Below are 16,431 nucleotides of genomic sequence, written 5' to 3' on the forward strand. Positions count from 1 at the left end.
TGGCCTTTTTAACAGGGTCTGAGAAAGGGGCAGAGTGGAGTTACCATAGATTATTCCTTATCTGAAGAAGACAGGAAGGCCGGAAGAGAGAGGTCCCAGCTTTTTCTTATCCTCCAAGTACAAGAGTTCTCCCTCCCCACTTCTGTCTGTAACTGAATTTAGCTTCTACATCTAAAGCTGTCTACCCTTGAGGGAGAGGCCCCCAGCAGGGTAGGAGGGGTCATAGCACAGAGAAACCCTCCACAGCCACATGACACATTTTCCTTCCTTCTCATTAAACCTACTGAACATGTTTTTAAATTGGAAAATGCAGACAAGAATAAATTCGAAGAAGAAAAAATTTACCCATACTCCCACGTCTCAGGGGAAACCATTTTAAATATCATATATATTTATCTTCCTGGCATTTTTGGTTATTTTATAACAGTTGAGCTCTTGCTGTGATTTTGTATGCGGGTTTCTTGCTTATAGCCTGAGTGCTTCCCAGGTACATTAAAAAAATCTCTACAAGCATTATTTTAAGAACTTCATGATATTTCACTGTGTACATAGACAAATATTCATTTAACCAGTCTCTTGAATGTTTTAGATTGTTCTAGTTTTTTTTTTTTTCTATTGTAACATCACTCTGAACATCTCTGCAAATGATATTTCTGCACATATGGGACTGTTTTCTCAGATTCCCAGACATGAAATCACTTGGTCAAAGGTTGTGCAGAGTTCTGTGTTTTGTTTTGTTTTTTTTAATTTACTTACTTTTTAAGTTATTAAGAATTAGATTCTTGAGGTGCTGTCCAAGAAGCTAAGTTGTCAGTCCCCGCACCTTACCCCACCTCCCATTTCCTACCCTAAGCAGGGGAGTTTCAGCCCCATCCCTGGCTGGAACCTGGGAAAGACCTTTCCCTCAGGGACAAAGACTTCCTTCTTCAGTCCCCATCGCTGGGCCTTTTGCCTCCTGAGTGTCCACGTTCAGTTATATGTACTTGCTACAGGATCTATTTCTTGTCTCAGAAAGAACATGCAGAAAAGAACATTCTTCTAATAACTAATTAATGTGCTATGATCTCTGCCTGAAATAACTCCCCTGGCCTAAGGCCCAGCAACCCAGAGTAATAAAATAAACAATAAATTGGCCTGGTGGCCCTCCTTCCCACGCGGGCTGCATCTTTGGAGTACAGTAGCCCTGTGTCCCTGTGGCTGGCTGCCTTTCCTCCTGCCTCTGCTATTTTTCTCCTCTCTCTCCTCCTCTGGCTGGCCTGCAGCCTCAAGTCCCTCCTCCCTGGCACCAGTTTCAGGGACTGAAGAAGGCCAGAGTACCCACAGGTGGTAAGGCAGGCCTAGTGGGCCATGGAGCAGGGACAGGAGAATCGGGTGTGGGGCCTGGTCTGGCTATATTCTCAAGGATGCCTGGCTGGTCTTAAGGACCATGTGGGCTTTCTATAGCATGACTTGGATCCCGAAGTATGAATACTTGGAGAAAGGGTTGTGGAGGTATGGTGGGAGGCTATTCAGCAGGTCCTTTTGACCTCCTCAATTTCTTCAGGGGCCTTGTTATGTCCTCCTCCAACAGTGAGTTGGCATTTGCTTGTGGCTGCACCATATGGTCACCTCCCTGGCATCCCCGTCAGCCAGGCCTTACCCTGAGCATTACAGTATTATCACCCCATAAAAGAAGATGATTTCTGGAAAGCTGAAAAAAAGCTGACAAAGAACCCCCTGACTCCAGATAAACCCACTGACCTCTGCAAAGTCCATCCTGCCAGCCACAATCCCTGTACCAGCTCTCCCCTGTCTGACCTCTGGGGTTAAAGGACTTGAGGATTCTGACCTGGTCCCTGAGTGGGGCTGGGGCCTTTTTCAAGGCCTAAGTTTTACTCAAGGAACCAGACGGCCCTTGAATGGAGGAACTATGTCACCCTGCCTCAGGCCCAGCTTACGATCTTCCTTGAAAATCAGCTGTCTGCAGTCCTCGGCAGAAGATTTTCTGCGAGAAGGGCCTCTGGAAGACAGACTCCTTTCTGGTCCTATTGCCAGTGTGGTGGGACCTTGGAAAGAACACAGACTGGCTCAGCAGAGTCCAGGCCACACAGGTAGCAGCCAAGAGGCCTCGTGATCAAGGCCTAACTGCTCTGAGCCTCAGTTTCCTTGTCTCTAACGTGACTAGAAAGCACATTCTCAGGCTTGTTCGCAGGAGCGCTGTTCTGTTCCTCGCACTGGACTTGAGGCTGTGCCTGGCCCTCTTTTTCTAGTGGATTCTCTTAACTTCCAGGCTGGCCCTCAGGAAGGTGGGAAGCCCTATGGGCACAACACCCAGTGTGGGAAGCAGGGAGAAGAGAAGGAGGCAGTATGTACAGCCTGAAGGAGCCTGGCTCCCACCTCCCAGGGTGGGAGGAGGAGCATGAAACAGAACTGGGGAGGCCGGGCGGGGCAGGGGCAGAGCAGGGACAAAACAGGGCTTGCCACAGGGCAGGGGCAGACAACCTGAGGCTCCAGGGAAAACTTCCATCTGGCCGCTGGACTTTGTGTGGGGCCATTTTACCCCATGGGGTAGGCTGCTCCCAGGAGCACTGAGCTGACTCAGACCTCAACTGGCTGTGGAGTTGGGAAACTCTACAGGCAGTGCTGGGTAGTAGCTCCCATCTGCTCCCTCCCTACGTGTCTGTGGGGTGCTTCAGGGTCTCTCTAAAGTCCTGTGAGGCCAATAGGGTGGAAATTACTGTCTGAACCCCTTTTTAAAGCTAGAGTCCCCAGTGCTTAGTGAGACTGAAGATGTAGCTATATAAGCAAATGTCTATAATAATACAAGCCAGAAAGTAGCATTCCCCGAAGATACACAAATTAATAGCTATGTGATTTTCAGGGAAGAGAGTGAGGTGGTAATGAATCAGTTAAGGCTTGGGAGGAGGAGGCAGGGAGGTGCGCTGGGGCTGGTTTGGAGATTAGGTAGCAATGTGCTGAGTTCTTAGCGGCAACTCTGAGGTGTCCCTTTTCCCCAATTATTCTCTCTGCCTGTCTGGGCATGTAATCTTTGTTTTTCCCAACCTCACATATATCATCTCAAAACCTTCATTCTATTCTTCTGACCTCACTAGAAAACAACTATTATCTCCATTTTATAAACCAGGGACAGTGAGGCAGTGGCCTTTAGGGCTGTGTCCAAGGCCATATCTGCTCAAACCACCACCCATGAAGTTGCTTCCTCCCCCAACCCCAGCACTGTTGTGGGGCCTTCCCCTCTCTTCCCCCGCCCCCCTGCCCTGGCTGGGTGCCTTCCGCAGCAGCCTGAGGTCTGCAGCCTGAGGTCTGGCCCCACTGTGGCAGAGATGGGTACTTTGGAGGCAGAATATAAGATTCTTGGCTCCGTGCCTTGCCCTGGGTGCTTAGGTCACCACTAAAGCAGGCCACAAAAACATGAGGAAAATGTTATGAAATAATTTACTTAAGAAGAATATGCAGAAAACTCATTCTCAGGGGGCAAGTCGGCATTGCACTGGACTTCCTTGCACTGCTTTAGGATTCAGTGCTTATTATTTTGCATTGGATGGCAAAATCTTTTCCGCCCTTAAATCCTCTCACTTTTCTCATCTGGCCCTGAACTTGGATCGCCTCTATCTCAATGTAGGGAGCTGCAAGACCGCAATAAAGCTGCTGTCCCACAGTATTTATAGGACTGACTCAGTGGAATAATTTGAGTAAATGTTCCAAAACAGCACCTGTCCCCCCTTATTCATGTGGGTACCCCTCTCTGCCCTTCCCGCCTAGGCTTGCACTAATTTTTCTTTGTTTATGCCTCTGTGGGAACGTTTTTGCCTGGCAACAAAGGCGATCTGTATCACTTCCCATAGAGAAGCAGTGATGAGCTCCCTCAATAAGTTTTCCTTTCTGGACACAGTGACTGCTTTGTTCAGGGGGCACTCAGTGCTGCCAGCCATACCCGAATGTCCCTGCAAATTTACCCCGCTCCAGGGTCCTCTGGTTGGACCGTGTCCCTGGATTTGCTGGTGGCTTTACTAGACTCTGTGTTTCTCCAGACCTATGTGTGGTCAGCAAGTTTTGGGGTCCTGTGGGTTTAGCTGAGAGGGCAGGACAGCAGGCCCTTGATGGTAGCCTTGGACTGCAGCTCCAGGACATCTGGGGAAGTGGCCCTGCTCTGCTGGGAGGCGTCATACTGGCCCATCTGCTGATACTTAGAGTCTCCCTCTCAGGGATGAAATCTGAGACGCCTGTGTCAGAAAGACACTTCATCCCTGCCATGTGGCCTGTTCAGGCTGGGCCTTCTTAAAGCTGCTCAGAACTGTCTCTTTCCAACTCAGCTTCCTATGTCAGCTGCCCCGAAGACTTTGATGAGAACCACAGCCAGCATCTGCCCAGAATTCACACTTGCTCCTCCACCCACCATCCCCAGCGTGGTCCTGCATAGGGCTTCTCACTCAGGTGTCCTTTCAGGCAAGTGTTCCCACACACGGGCAAAATAGATGGGTTTCCCATCAAGGTGTTGATTGACATGAAAGTACTTCCCAGGAGAATCTGGCCCTACTGAGGTTAAGTCCCCAAAATGTCCTCTTGGAGCCTGTGGGCCTGGGGTCTGCTCTCTTCACCTGATAGCTACAGCTTTTGCATACAACACCCCACTCATTGCTGTGGAGCTGTGAGCCCAAGGGTGGATGTTCATATAGATGAGTGCGTTCCTGGGCTTGTGGGTCCCACATCCTAACCTCTCCCTCAAGTTTGACCCCTGGCCAGCCTCTTGCCAAACCATGTTCCTTTGTGGCTTTCTTGTCTTTCCTTCTTCCAGGCCCATGTGGACCTCAGTGCTTTGGCCTGTGCCCAGAAGTGGCTGCATTTCTTGGTCAAGGCAGGAAAGGAGACAGTGAATGTAGTGGCTCGGAGCCTGAATTCTCAGTCTAGGTGCCAAGTTCAAATTCAGAAGCCCTGCCCGTTACTGATGGCATAACGTGGGGCAGCTCGTTTAGCCTTTCCTCCTCTTTAAAATGGGATAGTAAGGCCTCCCTGGTGGCGCAAGGGGTTAAGATGCAGCACTATGAAGCTATCCGCAGGATCCCCAGCCAGGGAGCTACCCACATGGTGCAGCAGACCTCTCCTATTTCACCCGCTGCTCCCCTCAGCAGTGTATTTCAGTAGATCTGCCTGTTCTGTTCCCCACTCTGTCTCTGATAAATCCTTTCATCCCCACACCTCTAGCCTGTACCCCAGTTCTTGTATGCATAATAAAATAAATCTTTAAAAAATGAATAACAAATACAATGGGATAGTAATCTGGGTATCAAAGAGTGTTGTAAGTACTTAAAGGCTGTAACTAATTTGATGCTGGTTTAAGTCTTAAGCTCTGTAACTAGTTTGATCCTAGGAGGTGTGTTTTCTTACTAGGCCCATTTGATGATAAGGGTGTAGTGTCCACATCAGAGGAGACATGAAGATAAAAGGAGATAATCCATGCGAAGTCCAGAACAGCACCCGGTGCACTGCAACTGTCACCTCCCCTGTGAAAGTGAAGGGTGTAGGGCCCACAGAAGTCCAGTGCCTCATGCTTAGAGACGCCAGATCTGCCTGTTCCCGCCCCTCGTGGAGGCCTGAAGGAGAAGGCATAAGGAAGCAGGAAGTCCCATTCAAGTGTGCAGCTGTTGGGATTTATTCTCTTCACACCCCCAAGTGATAGTTTTTAAAATGATCTTCCAACAGGAGGAAATCCTGCCTTCACACCCAGATTGTTGGGCCTGGATCCCAAAGGGAGATGAGGGTTTTCCTGAGGCAACCTGAAACCCTCCTGTGCCTGCGGGGTGGCCTCCTGGGCTGAGCAGCAGCTCTAAGGCAGGAGGCAGGCTCCTTGGGGAGGGAGCCCATGGCAACCCTGCCCTGGAACTTCAGAGAAGCTAGCAGCTGGGAGCTCTTCTCCAAGGCACAAGCAGATGTCGACAAGCTGGAAGAAACTCCAGCAAGTCTCCCCAGCCACCACTTTGTCAGGCTGAGCTGGTTACTGCTCCAGGCCCACCTCTGGCAGGCAGAGTGTGGGCCCTGCAGACATGGCCTGAGGTCCCAGCTCTGCCCAGGCCTTCAGTGGGGCCGTGACCCCCCTCTCTCTGGCAGGCATTTCTTCAGAGTAGAAGACAGTTGAAGGACAGATGTTAGGCTGTTATGGATGTAGATTCTGGGTCCACTCCAGCTGGAGAAAGACACATAACCCTTCTCAGTCTTGGATTTCTCAATAATGCCTGCTGTGAAGCTGAAGGAAGCAATGTTCCCGAAGTGATCAGTATAACATCTGACATGTGGAAATGCTCCTGTCAGGGATGATTATCAGTAAAATGAGAACATTGGTTCAGAGCAGTTTGTCAACCCTGCCTGCATATTCAGATCAGTAGGAAAAGTCCTAAAAAGTACCAGCTGCCAAGGCCCACCCCTGAGCAAATAGATCAGAACCTAGGGTGAGGCCAAGGCACCACCCACCAGAGCTGCAGGGGGCCCCAGGGCTGAGGACCACTGGTCCGGGACATCGCCTGGTTCCCTTCCCAACCTCACAGACTCTGACTTGACCTCTTCCCTGAGGGCTTCCTGGTTTCTCCCTCCAAGAGTGAATACGGGCCCTCTTGGTTAAGGAGGAGATTCCCAGCACACGATGGAGGCTCATCTCAGGGGTCACCCCTTAGCTCCTGGTCCATGCTGGCTTGGGAAGAGGCCCTGGGGACTCTCCCCTGGCCAGTCCCAAGCCAGCAGTTCTGGGCTCTCTCCTGGGAACAGACTCACACTGTTTGGGTTCAAAGCTGTTCTGAGCTCCTTCCAAAGGGCCTGGTTGTCCTCACAGGCTCTGCCCTTCATTCTCTGGCTCATATGTGATATTGATCTTGGCTTCTAAAGGGGGCTGTGGAGAAGGACATGTGGCCTTGGACTCACTGCCCAGGAGGAGAGCCAGAGAGAACCTGCCACCTCAGGTCACAGCTGGTGCAGAGAGGGGCCAAGAGTCCAGGATGGGATGGGAATCCACTTCACACTGTGTCACATAAGTGCAGTTTTTTCATTGAATGACTGACTAACCAGGTAAATTAATAGGAAAGTGAGCAGACCGCATGGATTGGCCATGCCTTCTGAGGGCATGTCAGCTGCCCTCACAGCCTCGAGTTGTGGGGTCTTCAAAACTTGGCCTAGGAGTCAGCTTCAAGCCATGCTTTGTTTCTGAGCTCAGATATTGTTGGGTTTTGTTGTTGTTGTTGTTTTGTTGTGTTTTTTTTTTGTTTGTTTGTTTTTTTTTGTCCTGGCTCAAGGAGGGAAAAAGATAAGGACCAAAAAGGACAGATTTGCTATATTAAGATCAGTTGCAACCCCACCTCCTCCACGCAGTTATTTGGGGTCTTATCTGAGAGGGCAGCCTCTCTCCCTGCCATGAAAGCCCAAGCTCCGGGCCTGCCCCTGTGTGACCCTCGTCTGCCCATGGAGACAGGAGCCCTGCATTGTGACTGTGCTCCCTTCTGCCAGGTACCTGCTGGAACAGGACTTCCCCGGCATGAGGATTGGGCCCGAGCCCACCACCGACTCCTTCATCGCGGTGATGCAGGGAGAGGTGGAGGGAATTGTCCCTGGCAACGCCCTGGTGGTGGATCCTAAGAAGCCCTTCCGGAAACTGAATGCCTTTGGCAATGCCTTCTTGAACAGGTGAGTGCAGGTGTTCCCTTTTCTTCCCGGAGGATGAGAAGCAAAAGGTGGAGGCAGGATTTGGGGACGCTCAATGCTTTTTGCACGCTCAAGGTATCTCTTGAGTGTTCTTCTCTTGCTAGGCGTGTAACTGAGTGAATCACCAATGATCAGGGATGAGGTAGCTGTAATCTGGGCTGACTCCTGGGCATGGAGCAGGGAAGCGCCTGGAGTTAAATCACACCCAATCTGTACCTCTTTGCAATAAAAGCCTGAGGGACTACTCTGGCTGGCTAATCCCCCAGCATTGGGGGTGGGGTGGGGGTGGGGGGGCTTGCATACAACTGAAAGGAGGCAGAGGACATTGTTCTTACTCTGTGGAAAAGACCCAGGACTTAAAGTAGAAGCCTTGAGTTTGAGCACTGATTCTCCTATAGACTCACTATGTGACCTTGAACAAGTCCACTCTTCTCCCCTAAGAAGAATCTAAGTCTACAGACACTGGGGTGGTTGTGAAGATTTGAATGGAGGAAACTTTAGGGTCAAGCTGACCCAGGCCTTTCCATCATGACTCACAAGATTGCAGACTGTCCCCACCAAACTTGTTAAATAGATCCAGTGTTTGCATGTGGATCACACTTAACATTTTTTTAAAATGACTGTCTAGTATTATCATGTATTGTTTCATTCACCTCCATGTGTTATCCACCAAGGGGCCTAGGTAAGCCCCTGTTGCCACTTGTTGTCAAAGTTGAGGCTTATTGCCCAAAGGATTCTCAACATGTCTTATCCTGCAGGATGTTTAGTATCAAGCTTTGTGCTTGTCCCTCATCTTTCGTCTAGGAGCGCAGGCTCTGTAGCTCTCCTACACAGGATGGGGAGGGTCTACGGGAGAGAGGCTGCATGGGGAGTGTGTGGAATTGTGCATGGGAAGGGGGTGCTCCAAAATAGTGATGCCTGGGGAGGGTCGTGCTGATGAATCTTGGGAAATTGGCCTGGAGGTAGAGCGTCCTCAGGAGTTTGACATGATTTACTTAGGAAACTAAATTGTGCGTCTAAAATAAGAAGATTAAGGTGGCGATGATGTCAAGGTGCGGTGAGACATGTAGCCCTGAGTTGTGTCTCTAATATGTGAAGAACATGATGGAGGATGAGTCAGCATGAGTGAGCGGAGGCTGGTAGGTCCAGGGGAGCCTACCAGGGTTGTGGCTGATGAATTTGACTTTGAACACTTGAGCTTGCAGTGACCTGGAGTCCACTGAGTAGCATTAATCCATCTGAGGGTAGCTATGAGGAGCAGGATCCCAGGTGAGAGGAGAGAAAGAACTGGGCCTAAGAGCGGTGGGGCTCATTGGAAGACAGGGAAAAGGTTTGGCAGTTAACCCCATTTTAAAATAATTGTGCTCATAATAATCACAACAGTATATGGTATTTTGTGTGATAGCGTATAGTCTATTATGACAACAGAATCTCTGTAATTGCCATCATACACCCGGTGCGTTCTTAAGAGCTGAGCTTTCTGTCATTAATTAAACCCAGCAAGTCTTGCCAAGTCTATTTTTGAACATATTAAAATCAGAAGGTGTGTGTAAGGTGGAGCAGGAGTGCCTTACCCAGGGCAGAAACAGTTAACCTCTTTGAGTCTTAGTCTCTTTATCCACAAATAATAGAAAACAAGTCATCTATGCTGTAATCTCCCACAAATACTGCGTAAAGAAAATCTGAGCACAGGTGCTAGGAAAACGAATTTCGAGTGGTCCCTGGAGTTGTTTACAGTGGCTGCCTTTAGGGAGTGGGGTTCAGGGGCGAAGAATGAGGGAGACCCTCCTATTTCTTTTTGCACTTTGCTGAACTGCTTTTTTTGCCATTTGCATACTATTTGATTCATTTAAAAAATTGTATATGAAGGTATTAGGAAAAGAACAATATAAACAGAGAAGGTGACACTATTCAGCTGTGATATCAATGAATAAAGTGTTCAACCTGAAACCGACTCAAGCAAGATCCTGACTTTCCAGAAGGACCTATCTCTGCCTCTGGCCAGAGACCAACTTTGGTAAAGAAAGAACCGTGACTCCCTCCCAGGGTCTTGCTGAGGGAGAGAATCCATGTTTTACTTCAGCAGACATCAGCCCCGCTGGCCTTGGGCCTAGCTCTGAGGGGGATGTGGGGCTGAGCAGGGTCAGAGGCCTGGAGAACAGGCCAGGACCCAGGGCAGGAGGCCTGACATGGCCTTGGTGGAAAATTGGCATGTGAGATCGGCACCCGTGTTCAATGACGAGCGAGATGACACTGACAGGGTTAAAAAAAAAAAAGGACATTCCAGGCAGAGACAACTGGAAAATTAAAACAAGCAGAGAGGAATGGGAGAATGCTGCTTCATGCGGGAGCCCTCTGACCAGGACAAGGAAGGAATCTGAGGTCTGGTTTCCTGCAGGAGCTCTCGACAGCCAGCCGGGAAGGCGGCTTTCCAGACTGGCTCTCGCAGGGGCTATTGGAAGAACAGCAGGGAAGGGGAGACAGTCCCCCTGCTGTGTGCCCCCAGCTTCATTGCAGCCAGGCACGGAGAGACTGTACCCAGATGTGGGTCTCCCTCCCAGCACTGCCAAGAGCCCCCATTTCCTGTCCCCCCTCCTTGTCCTCTGGGCGCTCCAGGCCACCTCCTGTCACTCCGCAGATGACCCTGCTTCCTAGTCTAGAGAAAATGAAGCCCGTGCTCCTGGATCCCTTCTAGTTGTTTTTTTCCAATCTGTTCATCAATGGGCTTCATTTACTTCTGTCCTCATTCCCTGCCCCCGACTGCAGACAGCCAGGACTTCCTTTCCTCCAGGTCTAGCTCCTCCCTCCCCCATGCTGTGCTTGGGGCCAACTTCTCAGGGACAGCTCCGGCTCCATCAATTATTCCTTTCCTTCTGACAACTCCACCCCCTTGGCGCCTTCCCTTCCACGTGGAAATATCTCCTCTGAAAAACTTACAGGGAGCCCTACTCCCCCCTCCCTATCCCTTTCCTTTCACAGTCAAGCTTCTTGGTCCCACCTCCACACAGCTTCCCGGACAGCTGCCTGCGAAGGTCATTGTGAAGGTGACCTCTTAGTGACCGTAAGAGGGGACACTGACCTTCCCTCCTTCTCTGGTTCTTGTCTCTCAACCACTGACCCCTCAGTTCACTGATGGTGTGTTGGAGGCGGCCACCCTGCGTAGTGAGCAGAAGGGCCTTGACCCGAGTCCCTAAGGCATGTGAAAACACATGCGTCTTGGAGGAAAACCTCTGAGTGACAGGACTTGGTGTTGAGAGCCTGGAAAGTGACCTGCGTGGAGTCGGGCTTCTACATCTCCACAGCCTGAGAATAATAAAATGGAGAGATCCTGTGCAGTAAGCAGAAGGGCCTTGACCTGAGTCCCTAAGGCATGTGAAAACACATGCGTCTCGGAGGAAAACCTCTAGGTGACAGGACTTGGTGTTGAGAGCCTGGAAGTGAACTGTGTACATCTCCACAGATTGACAACAACAAATAATGAGCGAACTTCCCAGGCTCAGGCTAGGAGGCGATAAGATTATGTGTGTGAGAACTAACCACCCAGTACCCTACTGTCTGAAGTAAATAGATAATAGTAAGAAAATAGACTAATCATTCATGCATGTTATCATTATGTGGTATGCTTTGATGTTACACCTGCTGCAATTAAAATAGTATATAATGAGCACTAAGACAATAAAGATTTACTGCATGCTGGACATGACAGTCCCCCATGTCTGATTTCCTTCACCGTCACGGGTCAGGGTCGGACTCACTAGAAGTCCACAATGGTGCTCCTGCGCCCCCTGGCCAGGCGCTCTCCAGCCTCTCCTCTCTCTGGTGCCTTTTTTCTCTCATTTCTATGACCTGAGGTCTCCTTCAGTCTGGCCCACCTTCAGTTCCTGGCCCTTCTCTTTCCATGGGCTCAGCCTGCCTGATGCCTCCACCCCAGCCTCAATCCCCAGCCCCAGCACAGGGCCACCTGGTCACCAAGTGACAGAAGCCTGCTCAAGCTGGCTTTAGCCCAGTGTGGGATCTGTTTTAGAAAACTGGGTGTGCCTTCACCCTGAGGACTGAGTGTGCTTGGGCCTCAGACACCTCATGCTTCAACAGGAGAGAACTAGGCCGCATACTTCTCTTAGCCTCATTATTCTCTTGGCCTCAGTCTCTTAGCCTCTAGCACAGTGCCAGGCACATAATGGACACTACATAAATATTTGCTGACCTGAACTGGACCTGCTGAACTGACCTGCTGAACAGTTCCCTGTAACTGTTCCGGTGAGTTTCTACTGCTCTCAATATACAATCCAGATCTGTTAATGTGGCTTTGACGACTTCAGTGATTTAGCGCTACCTCCCTGTCCATCCATATCTGGCCAATCCAGTCTTCCCATTCTTGCCCAGCGATGTGCAGTGGTGCATCTCCCCACCCCCACCCCCTGCCACATTTCCACCAGCTTGTTGTGCTTTCCTAGAGTCACCATAACCTATCATCACAAAGTGGGTGGCCTAAAACAACTACTGTCTCACAGTTCTGGAGGCCAGATGTCCAGAGCCAAAGTACTAGCTGGGCCATGCTCCTGTGAAGTATCTAGGGGGTTACCTTGCTTGCTCCTTGCAGCTTCTTGGTGGTTCCAGGCATTCCTTGGCTTGTGGCAACATCCCTCCATCTCTGCCTCCATCTTCATGAGACCATCTTTCCTCTGTGTGTGTGTCTTCACATGGTGTTCTCCTGCATTATGAAGACACCAGTCCTATCAGATTAGGGGCCCACCCTACTCTTGTATGACCTCATGCTAAGTGTAACTCTAACAACCCTTGTTCCACATAAGGTTGCTTGTTCCAAATAAGTTTACTGGGAGTTAAGATGTCAACATATCTCTGGGGGACACAATTAAACCTATTAATACTGTCTTTCACCCCTTATCTCAATCTAGAATGCTGCCTTCTCTGCCACTCCCAACACACACACAAACTCACATACACACACACACACCCTGGCACCTGCTAATACCCCAACATCTGCCTGATAAATTGTGGTCATCTTTTGAAGTCTTAGATGCTGTCAGGGTGCTTCAAATTCTTCTGCATGGCTGTCGCCATGTCACTGGGTAGCAGAGGCTTAGGGTAGTTGTGATAGTAAGATACCTTGTTGCCTCCCATCAAAAATGTAATTGAGATTTGGGGTAAGAAGGATCATAGTTTACCAATTGGTATTTTGAGACTTAGGGATGTAACAATAAGAATACTTTCTTGAATAACACTTGACTTCACTCCTAAATACAATGGTTGGTATTCGGATGGTCCTTTAGAAACCCAGAGAAATGTTCCAGGGTGATCTGATCCATTCTTCAAGACCAGCACCAGTGCTGCCTCCTCCAGGAAGCCATCTCTCCACCTGTGATCTCCCAAGTCCTTCCTCTGACCTCCCATGGGGTGCTGGTCCCCTTGCACCTCATCCTGTGGCTGCTCATGAGCAGGCCTCTTCCCCACACTTTGGGGGCAGGGATAGAAGTCTGGACATCTTGGTGCCCCGACAGCCGGGGTTCGAAAATGTGAACCTCAAGACCCTGCAGGGAGCCTCCTCTGAGCTGAGCCCTCTGCCAGGGCCAGGCTGGGAGTCTGCCCTGGAAGGCAGCTGGCTTCTGAACTTCTGCCCTGGGGCAGGAAAAGTTGGTGGGGGACTGAGACGAGGGTGTGTGAGCAGCACGAGAGGACAGTGGCTCACAGCAGGTTTCCTTTCACGGCGCAGGTTCGTGTGTGCCCAGCTGCCCAACCCCGTGCTGGAGAGCATCAGTGTCATCGACACGCCGGGCATCCTCTCTGGGGAGAAGCAGAGGATCAGCCGAGGTAAGCGCAGCACCTGCCAGATTGGCTGTAGCTTCATACTACTTTCCTTTCAGTGTGTTCTCTTGCTGCCATATCCCAGGGCCTTGCTTCCTGTGACAAGCCAGCACTGCCTCGTGTGCTGGGTTTCGGTCTGCTGCAGGAGACAGCTGGCCTCAGTCTTCTCACCTATAAAATGCAGACATCAGTGTCTGCCTTTCTTCCTCATTCACCAGCCAGACCCTGCTTCTGAAGTCCCTGCAGTTCCCGGGGGGCTTGCTGTCCCCCAGGGAGCAAACTTCAGTTCTGTGTATACTCCAGAGCATACAAGAGCAGCTGGGTATGTCAAAAGGCTTTGAAAACTGTTCGCTGCAGACAGAGAATAGGTATTTGCTCAAGGGAGGTCCCAGCTGGTGGTTGGGAGAGAGAATGCTGGAGCCTGACTGCCAGGATTCTGTGCTGCCTCTGCGCCTTCCTAGCAGAGTGAACGCTGCAGCATTCTTTGCTTTAGTTGGTTCATCTGTAAATAAGGAAAAATAATTCTACCTTCTTTATGAGGTTGTTTGAGGACTGAAAGAAATGGTACAGGTAAAACACCTTCTTCCTAGCACATAGCAAGTGCCCAGCAAACATTCAGTGTAATCCACCATCATCCTCATTTTTTTTTCTAGCACTGGAATGCTAGACTGATGCTATAAAAACTAAAAACCTGCTTCTGCCCCTGCCCCAGCCCTAGCCCAGCCTGCTGTGTGCCCTGGGAAGCCTCCCTACCCTCTGTGCCATGTGCTGTATCACTGGCAAAAAATGCAGATGGAACCATACCCGCCCCAATACTGGAGCTGGGGTAGAGCCAAATCAGCACTCAGATGTCAGCCTCCAGGAAGAAAAGGCTTTAGACTGGCAAGGGTTCTCTGGCTAGTGGCTGGGACTGTCACCTGAATGACCTTAGGTGCCTGCTTCCCTCCACATGCTCCTCAGCCCCAGTGCTCCGTGGCCCGTGGGCCTCTGCTACATGGGTGGCGGCGGGTGGGGGGGTGGGCAGAAAAATCCTCCATGAAGGGCATGGCCTGCACAGATTGGCATCCATTCACCCCCAAGCCCTGAGGGGAGCCCAAAGCCTCATAGGCGACAGGCCAGGGCTCCCAAGTGGGGTGCTGAGGGGCCCTGGGGCTGCAGGACTGGCCCAGGTGCAGGCCACTAGTGCCAGAATTGGGCCTCTGTCCAGAACCCCTGCCAGCTGCCTTGGCTTCTCTGAGAAGATTGCTTGTCTCTTGCAGATAGCTCTCTCACGAGGGCAAGCGGCAGGTGACAGAACAGACTGGGCTCTTTGGGGGCTGCTGGGGCTAGTATATGAGCCAGCCCTGGCTGGAGGTAGAGAGGAGGCGTGGCTGTGGGAGAGGCCCCCAGGTCAGCAGGCTGCTCAGGTCTGTCCTGCAGTCTGTTCTGAAGAGAAAACAGAACCTTCTCTTCCTGGGGTGAGCAGGGGGATGTGGATTTGGGCTGGAGGCTTCAGCAGGACAGCCCTGACCCTTACTATCTCCCCTTTCGCTGAGGGGGAGACCTGGCAAGAAGAGGGGAGAGAAGGCAGGGAGGCAGGAGGGGCCTTGGGAGCTGTGTTAGCATTCCATGCAATTGGTGACCCACCCATGAAAGTGGGATGTCCGTGGAAGGTTCCATGTGAAGGGGGTCTGGGCAACCTGGGCCCCAGACTCCCTACCACTGGGCCCTTGGTGGTACAGGGGTTGAGGTTCTGCAACCATAGAACCCAAGGCCATGGGAATATAGGGATGTCGCCACCACTTCTCTCTTCAGCCTACCTCCCTTTGTAACTCCCCTACGGCCCTGTCCAGGGGTAGCCCCGTGGAGGGGTAGCCTGGGTGGCTCTCTGCTTCCTTCTATTTGTTCCCTAACATCGGGGCTCATCCTGAGTGTGGGCCTACAGGGGATTTGCTGTTCCACAAGGGCAGCCTGTATCTCCTCAGGAAAGGTTCAGGAGAGCCAGAGCTTCCCAATCTGTTCTACCTGGAGGTGAAGGAGGTGGCACCTGTACCTGCGAGGCTGCTGCAGCCTGACAGGTCAGTCCAGATAGCTTCAGTCTCTGGGGTCCCAAGAACCCTGGGTAGGGAGCTCAGAGGCCTGGGCTGTAGATCCTGCGTGGATCTCAATAGGTCACTCTTTTTCCTTGAGCCTCCATGTGCCCAGGTATAGCAGGGGCAATGGTACCCATCACACGACTTTGTATGGTCCAACTTTGTACAGACCCCAACTCTGAGTCTTAATCACAGTCCATCTTTCACCCTTATCTGCCAGCCAGGCCCCCCAGAGCCCCCCCAGACTAACTATGTGACTGACTATGTGAGTGGGCTTCTCGCAGTTGTGCAGTGCACAGCCCGTGCAGCTGTATGTGGCAATCCTGCTCCTGGGACTCCTGCCTTCCTTGGTCCCTGTCCCTTTCCATTCTTTGCCTGTTCCTCTGCCTTCTCTCCTGCTTTCATCTTTGGACCTCAGACTGCCCTTTGCCATTTGGGTGCTTGGTTTTCTTGCTGCTCTTCCTATCCACCCTCCACCCCAGCCTAAGCACCAGATCCCACCCCACTTCTGGAAGAAGCAATGGCCCCATGAGTGGCTACACAGATCAGTTTGTTCTCTGCTTTCCTGAGTCCAGACTAAATGCAGCTACTGTAAAAGCAGGCTGAGATAATAACCAGAGCTGGAAACTGGGCTGCCGGTATCGCATCACCAGCCTTGGCAGTGCTGACAACAGCCTTGCAAGGTGACCAGGGAAATTGGGAGAAGGGCATCAGACACTCTTAGCTATCAGATAAGTTTTCAGTATATGGTATCCAGTCCCTTCCCATCCTTCCTAATCAGCCATAGCACCTGCTAGTTGCAGTTTACACCTGTACACCGACATACACACACACACACACACACACACCTCCC

The 16,431-nt window shown here is 51.0% G+C and overlaps 1 protein-coding gene across 1 annotated transcript in view; it reads left to right on the forward strand.

Moving 5' to 3' along the window:
- Positions 1 to 16,431, forward strand: part of EHD3 (EH domain containing 3) — a gene marked incomplete at both ends in the record, with an annotated part of 28,507 nt that overhangs the window by 2,162 nt on the left and 9,914 nt on the right. Inside the window, 2 exons of the mRNA XM_084235187.1 lie at positions 7,489 to 7,665; positions 13,415 to 13,512. Coding sequence (XP_084091313.1) covers positions 7,489 to 7,665; positions 13,415 to 13,512 — 275 coding nt within the window. The remainder of the gene's footprint in view (positions 1 to 7,488; positions 7,666 to 13,414; positions 13,513 to 16,431) is intronic.

This window comes from Talpa europaea, assembly GCF_964194135.1.
Source record: "Talpa europaea genome assembly, chromosome: 6".
In the NCBI taxonomy this organism is placed as follows: domain Eukaryota; kingdom Metazoa; phylum Chordata; class Mammalia; order Eulipotyphla; family Talpidae; genus Talpa; species Talpa europaea.